Source organism: Bubalus kerabau, chromosome 6, assembly GCF_029407905.1.
Source record: "Bubalus kerabau isolate K-KA32 ecotype Philippines breed swamp buffalo chromosome 6, PCC_UOA_SB_1v2, whole genome shotgun sequence".
Taxonomy (NCBI): Eukaryota; Metazoa; Chordata; class Mammalia; order Artiodactyla; family Bovidae; genus Bubalus; species Bubalus kerabau.
Window position 1 is genome coordinate 102,423,225 of NC_073629.1, and position 12,915 is coordinate 102,436,139.

Consider the following 12,915-nt stretch of genomic DNA (forward strand, 5'->3'; position numbering starts at 1 on the left):
TGAAGCATAAGTTGATGTGTCAGTGTCCTGGACCATGCCATTTTCACTCCACCGTTGGCCTTTCTGGTGTAGATCCTTTATGCAACAACAGGTCATCTGAGAAATTGAGTTACCCCCATGATGGCAGATATAGCGTCTGGCTAACTTTGACCTTGAGGCAGAGACCAACTCCATCCTCTCCTTCCCTCCCCTCTTCTCCTGAGGGGCCCTGCCCTGCTTTATATGGAGGGCTGACTCTGTGGAAGTACCCCGGAGAGAGTGTGGGGCTGGGTGGCCTCCTGGCTCCAGGCCAGGCTGGCTTTTTGACTGTTCCAGATGCCCGGACCTCTGAGCAGGAGGAGAGGCTACCCCTGCCATTCCAGTCAGGAGCCCATGTGAACTGAATGTGTAGAAGAAAAGGAGTTTCTGGAACCAAGAGCCTCTGAGAGATTAGTAAAACCAATATTTCTCTTTTCTTTGCACTTACTCACCCTAATAGTTTGAGCCCATAATTAGAATTGGGCTTTATTAGGCTAATTAGGAGGTAGGAATGATGGCAGGAGGGCATGTGGAGATGTATCAGCATGGTGGGCAGTAAATCTAGGGTTTTAATAGGTTTGTTCCGTAATCGGGTGGTCTGGAAGGCTGGCGGGGCGGCTGGGCCCCCCTCCCTCCCGTCCTCTACTCCCATCACTCCTTGAAGTGGCCTTCACACTTTGCCGTGCTTGTCCTCGATACTGGCAGTGGCGCTGGGATATGGGGGCTCCGGAGGGAGGGAGGGAGGAGACCCCACCCGGAGCTTCATTGCCTATGCACGCGCCGTCCAGCCTGGCGGCATGATTACCTTGCTGAGAAATCCGTCCAGGCGCAGGGCTGCTGATAGCAATCATTGATTAAGAGGGTAATTGTCCTGAAAATTCAGATTGATCAGAAGGCAGAAATGATAACTTGTGTAACTGTGTTTAAAGCCACGTCCTGTCAATAGAAGAGACTGAGATGTATCACGCCAAGAGGGGGGCAGAACGGATGGGTGTGTGCAGGCGGCCGGGCGCTGCCATCCTTCTCTCAGGGCTGAGCAGGATGTTTCTTGTCAGTAACCTGGACTATTGGAGATTCAATCACTTTTATCTCCCCCTCTCTCTCAATCCAAATGCCTTTTCATATTAGGAAATTAGAATCGGCCCTGCTCATGCAAGATTTATTAGCTCTGCTGAGCAGTCGCACCGAAGAGTAAATGATTTTGCTTTGCTGGAGCTTTTTACACATTAGGACCCAACTTCTTCCCTGCTCTGTGCCCCCGGCTGCCTCGAGAGTGGGCTCTAGGACCAGGTACTCAGGGAAAGAGCTTTTCAAGTCTGGTTTGGGGGAAGAGTATCACTCGGGTCTGGTTTCTTAACCTGATGGAGACCCTGTTGTGTCTGGCTGACTTTTCTTCTGTCTGACCACTGGCAGGTCCTTTACTGGGGTGAAGGTTGACTCTCTGCTGCAGGGGATTCACCCCTGAGTTGGATGGCTGCAGGGAGGCCCTGGTTTGTGTGTTGGGTAAAGACAAAGAATAGAGGGGCCACCATGACATCTCTTCCCAGGGCCAGAACTGTCTCACTCTTGGGGGGGACAGCTCTCTTGAGCCCCTGGGGGAGCTGGTTAGAGCAAGTTTAGGGGTGTCTGGGCCTGCTGGCTGCTTGTGTCTTGAAGGCTGCAGGCTTGACTGGCTGAGGCTCCCTGATCTGCAGCACTCTGGGCTCTTAGGGAAGGAAGGGCCTGAGCTCCATGCTTCTGGAACTCTGCTGTGACCTTGGCCCTGGAGGCCTCATGGGCCTGTGTGCCAGCTGGACCTAGCTTGCCCTGGAGCCCAGGGTACTACTGGTGGGCTAGGTGGGTTATAGGGTTACCAAGACAATCATTCTCTCTCCTTCTTGCCCTCCCTCTTCAGTCCTTTGGTCAGGTGGACTCTTGGAGAAACATTAGTCACGGTCATTCTTTCGGGTTTCCCTACTATAGGACTCTGATCCTGGAGGCCAGGTGGAGCAGGTGACAATGTGAACAGTCCTTCTCATATGGGGCTGAGGGAAGGTCAGCAGAACTGGAGTTTTGGTGAATGGGCTTTGATCCCAAGGAGTACCCTCTTACCTACATTGCTCTCTAACTTGTCCCTATGAAGCCTTCTTTTCTCCAGACTTTCCCCAAGCAGAGATATAATGGTCAAGCCCGAGAGTTGGGACTGGAGGCAATGTGATCCCCATAGTGAGTGGTGGGAGTAGGTAGCAGCCATTTTGATCCTAAAGGAAGACTGTGATTGGGGCAGAGGGTAGAGGGAGGCTTTTTGGAGGAAAGGATCTGACAGGTGTCTGCAAGATATTCCCTAGGAGGAACCTACTTCTAAAGAGATCACCAGGCTACCTACCAGCTTTCTACTGTGAGACTACTCTGGGTCTTTCCTGTCCACCATCAGGCTCCATCCTTGGAGAAGACTTGACTTTCATGGAAGACTCCTCCTACTAGGCTGGATTGGGCAGGACAGGCCTGCCTTCTGCATGTATGCCACCCCACCTCCCGTCATGAGGGTGTGCTGAGACAGTGGTCCAGGGAGCTTGACTGATCCCCGTCCAGTCTGATGGACTGGGAAGTGAATGGGTGCACATGGAGGGCTTCTGTCCCCTCGCCTCGGAGCGAAGCTTGCCAGTTACATGGGAATATTTTTTCAGTCCAAAGGGCGGCTTGAACCTTGTTTGACTTAGTCTCCTGCCAGGGCTACTTTGGGCAAAGTTGAGGATGAATGGAAGCGCCATGGGCACCTTGTTCCTGGGACTAGAGAACTCAAAGGACAGACTCCTAGTGGAGTGAAGGCAACAGGTTAGTGTGAATTATAGTGTAATGTGAATGGTGTTGCGTTCCAGAGCCCAGAGCAAGGGAGTGCCTGGATCCTCTTGGAAGAGCTCAGCCAGGCATCCAGAGGGCCCTTGCACTTGTCCGAGAGGAGGGCGGGGACTGTGCTGTGGACACCAGTCTGGGCGCACTCGGGCAGGGAGAGCAAGAAGTGCCACAGGCCCCGTGTGTTAGTGTGGGCCACACCTTGGTGTTTTGCAAGCTTAAGGCTGCCCACTTTCACCATCTAGCTCAGCTGCTAGCAGCTGGGGCCTTGGATTTGCCCGGGTAGAGCCTTAGGTTGGAGAGCTACGCAGGACAGAGCCCTGGGCCCCGGCTCTGCTCTGTTCTCTCCCCTCTTCTGCCTTAGAAGCAGGAAAGGGGCAGGGGTTTGGGTTTAGGCCAGCTCGCTCCGCCCCTTGCTAAGCCCCTGCCCAGCCCCAGCCCTGCTGCCAGGGGCCAGATTGGTTCCCTGGGCCTGGTAGGGAGGCTGGGAGGAGACCAGGAAGCCAGAAGACTCATTTTCACTGGAATTTGACCTAAAGCAGGGATTGGAAGGGAAGAAAAGAATTTGAACAAAAGTGCAGGCAGGAAGGAGCTGTTAACGAGCCTTTCTTTCTCTTCAGGGACAGAGCGCCACGCATAGCGGGGCGCAGCCACGCTCTCCTCTCGGTTCTCTGAGACCATTGCAGTCTCTGGCCGCTGCCTGCTCTGGCCCGCTCTCCTTTTTTCCCCTCTCCTCTTTCTCAGCTCTCTCTATTATGGGGACTTGCTCCAGCTCTTTCTCTCTCTTCTGTCTCTCCTTTTGTTCTCTCTTTGTCTATTTATCACACTGTGAAGGTTGAAAGAGATGTTATTAATCTGGGAGAATGAAGGCAGGATTAGTGGTATGAATCGGATTTTGAGAGGTGTAATGATAGAAAGACTCGCTCGGCTGGCGGCCTGCGTGAGCTTGATAAATGGGGAGCACTCCAGACTGACTCGCGCCTTCCTCCGCGCTGTGCGCCCTGCCCGCTGGGGCGTGCCGCGCTCTCAGATCTGCCAGCCAGCCCACCCCGCTCCTACCTGAACCGGAGCAAAAAGCCAAGGGTAAAGCAGACACAAATATCTCCCATCGCACTTGGAGACATCATTGCTTTCAGCACCCTTTTCAAGTGGAGGCCTGTCGAGTTCTCAAAGGGCTGTGGGCAGAGGGAGCGGGGACCCAGACTTCCGCCTGCTTCTTTGGCCTGTGCCAGTGGAGCTTCCCTCCTGCCCTCGAAATGGATGTCAGGGGTTGAAAGTGATGAGACAGTCTTTCGACCAGTCAAGTAAGGGTTCCAGACCATACGCAATAGGTAATTAAGCAAAGTGCTGTTGGGAGAACTGTGGTATGTATGAACTGTGGAGGTCAGGGTGGGTCGTAGAGGCGGGGGGAAGAGAAATCAGGAAAGGCTCCCTGAAGGTGGTGTCCTGGCAGGGTACAAGAAGGCTTGGAGAGGGTAGAAGTTCGACTTGGAGAGGGTAGAAGAAGGCTAGTGTTTCAAGTGGGAAAATAGTATAAGCAAAGATGTGGGAACAGAAATAAGCCTGACTCTTATGGGAGCCTGAAGAACCAACTGGTGAATTTCAGACCAGCAATGGACCTAAGAAAACAGGTAATTAAGCTCCTCTCCCCCATTTTCTTTAGTTTTTACAGTATAGTTGATTTACAATGTTGTATTAGTTTCAGGGGTTCAGCAGAGTGATTCAGCTTTATGTGTATATATGTATTTTTTTTTCCAGATTCTTTCCCATTATGGGTCATTACAAGATATTGAATATAGTCCCCTGTGCTATACAGTAGGTCCTTGTTGTTTATCTCTTTTATATATAGTAGTGTATATCAAATTCCTAATTTATCCCTCCCCGCCGCCACCCTCCAGCCCCTTGTTTTCCAAAGAGGAAACAGCCTGGGGACTGAAGTTGCCATTTCGGGAAATGATTTTCTGTTCAAGTCCTGTTGCTTGTTTTAAAGGTGCTCCATCCCCCATCCTTGGATGATACAGTGAGCTTGTCTGTCTTCTCCTCAGTGGCTTTGGTCACAGCCTTTCAGCCTTCATCTTTGCAACAGGAAGATCCTGGCTTAGGTTCGCTGCCGCTCAGGGCCCTCCTGCCACCCCTGCCCCCCGCCCAGGCTGCAGTCTATGTCAGGAGTGCAGTCTCCCCACCCACCCTGGCTGGTGCAGTGAGGAGAGGATCCAGGGACAGCACTGCCTGTGCTGAGCTCCAGATGCCTCCGATTGGCCTGAGCACTGTCCTCCTTTCTGTCTCTACCTCAATTCTCTCTAACCACTCCATATCACTGTGATCATGCATTTCCTGGCATCTGTTTCCCTGCAAAGGACTGTGGGTTCCATGAGGACAGGGTTTATAAGGGATTCAGTTGAGTTGCCAGGGTCTCGTAGGCCTTCAGTGAATGTGTGAATCTTACAATGAATGAATGAGGTCATTTGCTCATGCAGGTTCTTTCTCTCCTTCTAGATAAAAAAAAAATGGTCCCTGGTTCCCAGGCCTGTCCACCCTTAGGAATAGGGAGGGTTAGATGTGCCAAGGAACTAACTTTTGGTGTTGTTGGAGCACCTAAGATGGCATAGCATGGCAGTGGCAGACACTTTGATGGCTTCCCATCACCTTAGGAAACAGTACGGAACCCTCATCGTGTCCTCTGAGGCCCCGGCATCTTCTGCCTTCTTCAATAGCCTCATCTCATGCTGGCTGTCTGTGCTCCGGGGACACTAGCCTTGACTTGGTTCTTTCTAAGTGCTGTTTGCCTAGAGGCCTTAGCACTAGTCTTTCCCCCGTCACCTCCCCATCACTCAGTTTCTGTTGAGTGTCCTCAGAGTTCCCCATCTAGGTCAGGTTCCCCTCTTCTGTCCTGTAAGCAGCCTGCCTTTCTTCTTTGAGTCCTTCTGAAAGCTATGACTTAGTGCTTATATATGTTGCTGTTTATTTAACATAGGCTCTCTCCAATAGACTGGAAGCTTTCTGGGGACAGCACTGTGTCTATATTGCTAGCTTCCCAGGTGGAACAGTGGTAAAGAATCCACCTACCAATGCAGGAGATGCAAGAGACGCAGGTTCAATCCCAAAGTCAGGAAGATCCCCTAGAGTAGGAAATGGCAACTGACTCCAGTGTTCTTGCCTGGAAAGTTCTGTGAACAGAGGAGCCTGGCGGGCTACAGCCTGTGGGGTCACAAAGAGTCGGACATGACTGAGCACTCACTCACTCACACATGTGGTCTGGCATATAACAGACTCTCAGTAGTGTTTGTCATGACTAAGTCAATGTGACCTAGAAGTCTTTACTGCTTCATCCTATCACATCTGGGTTAAGTGAAGGTGGAGATAACAGGAGAGCAGAGGCTAGGATGTTGGGTGTTCCCAGAGAGCCTTAGCTCTGGAGACAAGACACTGCTGTTCAGCCTTCCTAGTTTCCATCCAGACATCAGAGGAAGAAGGGCCTCGTTGGCCCTAAAGGCTTATTCTCTACCCAGGTGATCTTACCCAGTCCTACAGTTTCCTGCACCACGCCTGTGCTTTCCAAAGGCTTTCTTGAACTGAGCTCCTGGCCTGCATGTCCACCTTCCACAGGCACATCACCTTGGATGTCACATTGAAGGCCATCTTAGTCCTTATTCCCCTCCAAGGCTGGTTTCTCCCTTGGGGCTCTTGTCGCATCTCAGTCCCCCACCCTGTGTGAGTTGACATGTATCTCCTTCCAGCTTGGAAGCTCCTTGAAGTCAGTGGCCTAGCGTGGTTGATCTCTAGCACTGGGCACAGAGCTTGGCACGTGGATTTGCTCATGAGGTGTGTGTTACATGAACACGCCAGCAGAGAGAGAGGGTGGTCTGGGAGGAAGGTGGAAGCACTTTTTCCGTTTTCTGCATGCACAGGGAAGAAGGGAAGGTGTGTGTGCTGGGTGCCAGCATGTGCATGCCTTCGCATGCCTTCGTGTGAGGGCTGGGTGGCCGTGGTGGTGGTGGTGTCACATGCCCGATGAAGGATTATATTTTAATTTGGAAAGCACTTTAGAAACTTAGAGTGCTTTGCCTAAGTGCTGACTGCTATTAGTGTCTCCTTTTTATTAGGAAAAAGGACATGATTTTTCTCTTTCATCTTCAGGCCTGTCTGACTTCTGAGCGTCAAACTTAGCAAAATGCCTGCCCCTCACTGAGGACTAGTTACATGCCAAGTTCAAAGCTTTGGACTTGAAACACAAAATTCTGCTTTGCAGACTGGTTTCTGACACCCCTGAGGGGATTAGTCCTGACAGCTCAGTATCAGGAAGGGGGTGGGAGAGACAGGGTCATTTGACATAGTTCAGGCTGCAATCCCAAGCCCCTCCCCTCTCCATATAGGCCTGGGGGAGAGGACATAAGGACTTGGACCATTTGTGGGGGCTAGGGGAACAACTCCAGTGGTTATCAGAAACCCGCTTATCATGCAGTACTCAGGGCCAAACTTCAGAGAGAGAACTGGGGAGGAATGGCCCCTGGAAGAACTGGATCTGCCCAGCTCAGGGATGACAGGACCAAAAGGCAGAGACATCACAGCTGTTGGACTTGGTGATGTTAAGAGCTGCCAACACAAAGAGCTAGGGCAGAGGGAAGAATTCTGGCGCAGGAGGCCGTGAGGCAGGAGCTTGCCTTGGGCCCTACCAGCACCTTTGGGGGCCTTGCTGGTCTGAAGGAAAGGTCACACCCCTCCCCAAGGAGAAGATCTGGTGCCGCAATAGCTTGGAGGTCTGGAAGGCCCAGCTGCCTTGTAGTTGGGCCTCTCTGTGTGGCCTCTGCCCCAGGCTCTTGCCTGAGCAGCTCCAGGACAGATAGCACCCAGGTCTCAGTCTGGCCTATGTCTGCCAGCCCTGGATGCTGAAGGCTCTGCCCATGGCTCTGGTCCTGAGAGGCGGAAGCTTTGGCCCATCTTGCTAGTGCCCTGCAGTTCCCATCTCCTAATCGGGTCCTAATCTGGGGGAGCTAGGGCGGAGGTGTGGTGGGGGGAGTACGTTGAGCCTTCTGCCTTAACTGAATTTCCATACCTCCTGTTGTTAATTATAGAGATGTAATAATGCGATTAGTGCACGATTAAAAAAAATCCCTGATATGATTACCATGGATTTAATATCACATGATATATCATTATATCGTTATGCAGTGACAGATGTAATTGAAATACACTTATTGGAGCCGGGGGTGGTGTTTCATTCAATCCTCAGCACCCCGGGGAGGATAGGGCTGGCTCCAAAGAAGCAATGGGAGAGAAAATTGTAATGAAAACAAAGAAAACCCACAATGTGGCTTTCTCCCTGGGCAGCTGGCTCAGGCTGACCTGCTGCCTTGACTTGGTGGTATGTGGGGCCCCAGACAGGCCAGCCTCTTCTCTGGGGGCTCAGGCAGCAGGGCTTATGCTCCTTACCTGCTTCTCTCCCCAGAAGCCTCAGTGTCCCCAAGTCCTCTCTGACTCAGCAGAGAAGCAAGGGCTCTGGGAACATGAGGGAGATCGTTCCACCTAAAAATAGACTCAGGACCCAAGGGATCAAACTGAGCCGGCAGCTGTCTTCCAAATAATTGTGGGTCCTGGACCTGTAGCACAGCTCCTGCCTTTGCCGTGGTGGTGGTCCCATGTACTCGAGGCAGCTGTCCTGTTGTTCGGCAGTGAGCAGGAAGGTTAAGTACACAGAGAAGATAATTATCCCACTCAGGTTCTGTTGATGGACAGAGGCAGCAGCAGCTCTGGTGCCCCTGAAGTGTGTCGGTAGCCAGGGAACACTGAACACACAGAACTACCAGCTGGGGGTAGGAAGGAGGGTCTTGTGTCACCTGATGGGAGTGTCCTTCCTTTTGCTGCTATAGCTGTGTTGCCCAGGTCTCTGCTGGCCTGAAGAAATGGAGTCAAGGCTGTCCATAAGCCCAAAGAGTTCAGAAAAGGAGGAGACAGAAGTAATCTCCCCTTCTTTCCTAACCCAGGTAGCTGAGCCCTCAGTTCCAAGGATGGCTGGGGACGGGGCGGAATTGCTCTTCTGCTAGGCGTGATCAACCATGGTTCCTGAAGGAGATGGAATAGGACTGGCAGCCTCTCCGAAAACGAGGCCTGGCAGAGTTATGCCCTTCCCTCAGTGGAGACCATTCAGAGAGAGCAGATACAGTCCCACCCCAAGAGACTCCCAACATCATGGGGCAACAGATGTGTAAACAAATCTAATATTCCAGGTGCTACTCAGAGTCGGAGTGTGTTTAAGGAAGGGAAGAGTCAGGAAGGCTTGGTAAAGAAATGTACTTTTTTATGTATATACATTAAATTTTTTTTTTTTCTGAATTTCTGGCTGTACTGAGTCTTCATTGCTGTGCACGTATTTTCTCGAGTTGCAGCGAGCAGAGGCTACTCTCTACTTGTGGTGTGCAGGCTTCTCGTTGTGGTGGCTTCTCTTGTGGTTTGCAGGCTTAGTTGCCCTGCAGCAAGTGGAGTCTTTCCAGAGCAGGGATTGAACCCATGTCCCCTGCATTGGCAGGTGGATTCTTAACCACTGGACCACCAGGGAAGTTGAAGGAAGGTACTTTTGAACTGAATGCTGAAAGAAGAGTATGTGTTCATTAGGGATAAAAACTGGGAGAAGGCAGAGGGCACCCTAGATAGGCTAAGGAGTTGCTCAAGTAGAGTCTTAGGGGGCATAAAGCAGCAATCCCAGGACTTGAGGAGAAGTAAGGAAGAAGAAGGGAGCAAGGCTGACCCCCTGCATCTCTGGTAGACCAGGTAGATGGTAAGAGTTTTCACTGGGATTGAGGAGCCCAGGAGAGGGAACACTTTGGAGAGGAGATGTTGAAATGGGCTTTAACCCTATTGAAAATGAATTTCCTGAGTGGACTCCAGGTGGAAATGCCAAGTGGGCAATAGAAGATATCTGTTTGACACTTAAATAGTGCAAGTTGGACAGGTGCAGACCAGGGAGTTGAGGAGATCACACAGGGAGAGCGGTAGAGCACAGAAACAGGAAGGGAGCATGCAGGAGCCACACACGAGATGAGACTACAGGAGACTGTGAGGAAAGACATCAGAGGAGGGGAGAACGCAGGAGAGTTTGGGTGGAGCAGCTGGAGGCTGACCGGGCACCTCTCTCTCTCCATCTAGTCCCATGGCTTCTCCACGTGGTGTCTCCTCCTGGACTGATTTGGGCTTCCTCACAGCATGGCTGCCTTGGAGCAGTCTGACCTCTTACAGGCAGCTCAAGGGTCAGGGAAAGTGTTCTAGCAAATGAGGAGGAATCTGCCTTGGCATTTCTGAAATAGCCTTGCAATCACACAGCATTACTTGTGCATTACTCTTTTGGTTGAGGTTATAACAGAAGCCCACCCCGTTCCAAAGGGGTATAGACTCCCCTCTTGACGGCAGGTTTATCAGAGTCATATCAGAAGTAGAGCATATGTGAGATTGGAGATAATGTTAACGACTGTCACTGGAAAACACAGTCTGCCATAATCAGTGTTAAGCTGAACCTGGAAAAAGGAGGGATAGCATTCTCAAAGACAGTCTGCATTTTGTGTGATGGCAAAGAATATTTGGGGGTGGCAGTGGGACTGGGTGTTCCTGAGTGACCTCAGGTATACCCTGGGAGAAAGAACTGTCATCCCGTCTTATAGTACAGGAAGTTGAGGCTCAGAGGTTCAATGACTCATCCAAAGTTATGGTGTGCTTAAAAAAAAAAAGTATTTGTAATTGGGGGATAATTGCTTTATAATGTTGTGTTGGTTTCTGCCATATCTTAACATGAATCAGCCATAGGTATACACATGTCCCCTCTCTTAAACCTGCCTGCCACCTCCCACCCCATCTCACCCCTCTAGGTTATCACCAAAGTTACACTGCTAATAACTGGCAGAATTGGGAACCAACTTCTGAATGCACTCTTTCCATGAGGCCTGGGCTACTGGGTACGCCATCCTCATGCATCTCTGTAGCCTTGGTATTTGGTTTACCAACTATCGACATGTCGTCCGGTTAAAGAAAAGATTAGAGAGTAGTTCTGTCTGTCAGACTTCCTCCCCTGGATCCTCCAGAGTATCACCTCCCTGTCTTTGTCTGTTGGGTGTTTATGGGAAACACGGGTGATTTGATTTGTTTCCTCGTCTTGGGAAATGGCCCTTCTGCCATAGGCCACCCCTCAGGGTGATCTTGTGGGGAGGCTGGATGGCTCAGATGTGCCACTGCCAGCTTTCAAGTTCTGGGTTTTCTGCAAGTTTGTGCTTCTCTTTGTGGTCTGAGCTGGGTTCTATCCCCAGCTGCTGCCCTGCCCACGCTGTGTCCACCCGACTCTCAGGGCCCTGGTGGGTGGCGAACCAGTGGGCAGAGCCACCCTAGCAGCTGTCAATGCCTCTTCTTTCCTCTTTGAAGGATCTGATGCTGCTGCCGATGAGGGCTACTTCATCTATTAAACCCAATACACTTGTCGCAGCTGCTAAGCCCCCGTAAGCCGCCGGGCGCCGTGTTTGTGATGGGACTGACAGTGCATGGAGGAGGCTGATTATACACGATTCCATTTCGCGGGCCCAGCAATGTAATTTCACAGGGCGATCAGCGTTTGCATGTAATAGCAGGCTGTGCTGAGGTGTCAGAATATTAAAGGCGCTAATGGCAAAGCTCCCTGTTACACAGGGGGCCACCCGCCGCGCCTACAGCAGGGCTGCGCGGCAGGCCCGTCGCAGATGGCTGGCCACTAAGCTAATGGGGCAGCAGCCAAGGCGGGCAGAGCCGCGAGAGGGGAGAGCCAGCCGGGAACAGCTCGGCACCTGCTTCCCTGCGCATGGAAATTACAGCAGCTCAGGGGAAGGGAAGTGTGCATGCTTGCCTGGCACAGGGCTGGGGTGGGTGGCTTGGGAGGCCCAGCATCTTTCACCCTGACTCTGCCTGCCCTGGAGAGGACTCCTCAGTCATCCTTCCCCCTGCCCCACCCTCTGGCCTGGAACCCTCAGCTGGGCAGGGGGGCCCTACTAGCTAGGAGAGGTGCAGCTGGAGAAGTGGCGTCCAGAGAATTGGGAACCAGCATGGGACAGGGGCTCAGGCACAGGCTCTAGCTTTCAAATTTCTGCCCAGCACTGCTCAGGGTCAGAACGCTTTTGGGTCCCTTACCCCATGCCCCACAGATTGGCAGAAGAGAGAGAGGGAGTGGGGATAGGAAGCAGGCAGGAGTAAAGGGGGGCGGTAGGTGGTACTCGGGCCCCTTGGCTGACGGCAGCACTGCACGGTCAGCACCTCAAGACGTCTCCACGTTGGCCGCCCAGCCCAGCCCTTGCCTGGTGCCATCCAGCTCGCTCCTGTCACCTTCCTTTATCCTTGCTGTATCGTCTTTCCGGTGCCTCCAGTACCGCTCCCTTCAGGAAGCTCTCCTGGCATGGGCCTGTCTGTCTCCAGTGTCCTTGTGGGCAACCCACAGGGTTCAGCGTCCCTGATCCTCCTGCTCTGGTGGCTCTCTGGTGCCAGCCTTGACCCCTCAGCCAGAACCTCTGAGACACAGCCCACATCACCTTGCCCTGAGCTGGGCTCCTGCGAAGGCTCTGCTAAGATTCACAGATGGATGTAATCTCTGAGGGAGGGCGTCGGGAGGGGCATGGGGAATGGAAAGATGGGCTGAGTCACCCGAGGGAGAATTTGGTGCCTGTGTGGGTGTGTACTCGTGCTCAACAGTGTGTGTATCTGGGCAGGGGTAGGGACTTTAGCAGTGAGTGCCGGGGGTGGTGGGCCTGAAGGTACAGGCCCAGAAGGGCAGCAGGAGCAAGATCCAGAACATGCCGATAGAAGCTTAGGTGGTGGAAGAACCCTGTGTTCTCTGCTGTCTGCTAGCTGTGCCCGAGGGGTGCCCGCGATAGTAGAAGCTGGGGGGAGCTGTGGTGCTGTGCCCTGGGACTGTGCCTCGGGCGGGATCCACGAGGCAGGTGGTCACGTCCGAAGGTTCGGCTCTGCAGAGGCGCGTGGCAGTACCTGGAGGAGGCCTGCCAGGGTTCTCTAGCGCGGGGAGAGCCCAGGCTGAAGGAGAGCAGTTTTAATTAACCGTTTTTAATA

General features: G+C 52.4%; 1 protein-coding gene across 8 annotated transcripts in view; it reads left to right on the forward strand.

Moving 5' to 3' along the window:
* Nucleotides 1–12,915, forward strand: part of ERI3 (ERI1 exoribonuclease family member 3) — a 130,730-nt gene that overhangs the window by 90,676 nt on the left and 27,139 nt on the right. The window contains exon 9 of one of the 8 annotated variants that reach the window (XM_055586097.1): nucleotides 8,832–9,158. The exons of the other annotated variants lie outside the window; for them this stretch is intronic. Within the exon in view, the coding sequence (XP_055442072.1) occupies nucleotides 8,832–8,891 (60 nt within the window). The 3' untranslated portion in view covers nucleotides 8,892–9,158. Of the gene's footprint in view, nucleotides 1–8,831; nucleotides 9,159–12,915 lie in introns of those variants that run through there. 8 annotated transcript variants of the gene reach the window in all.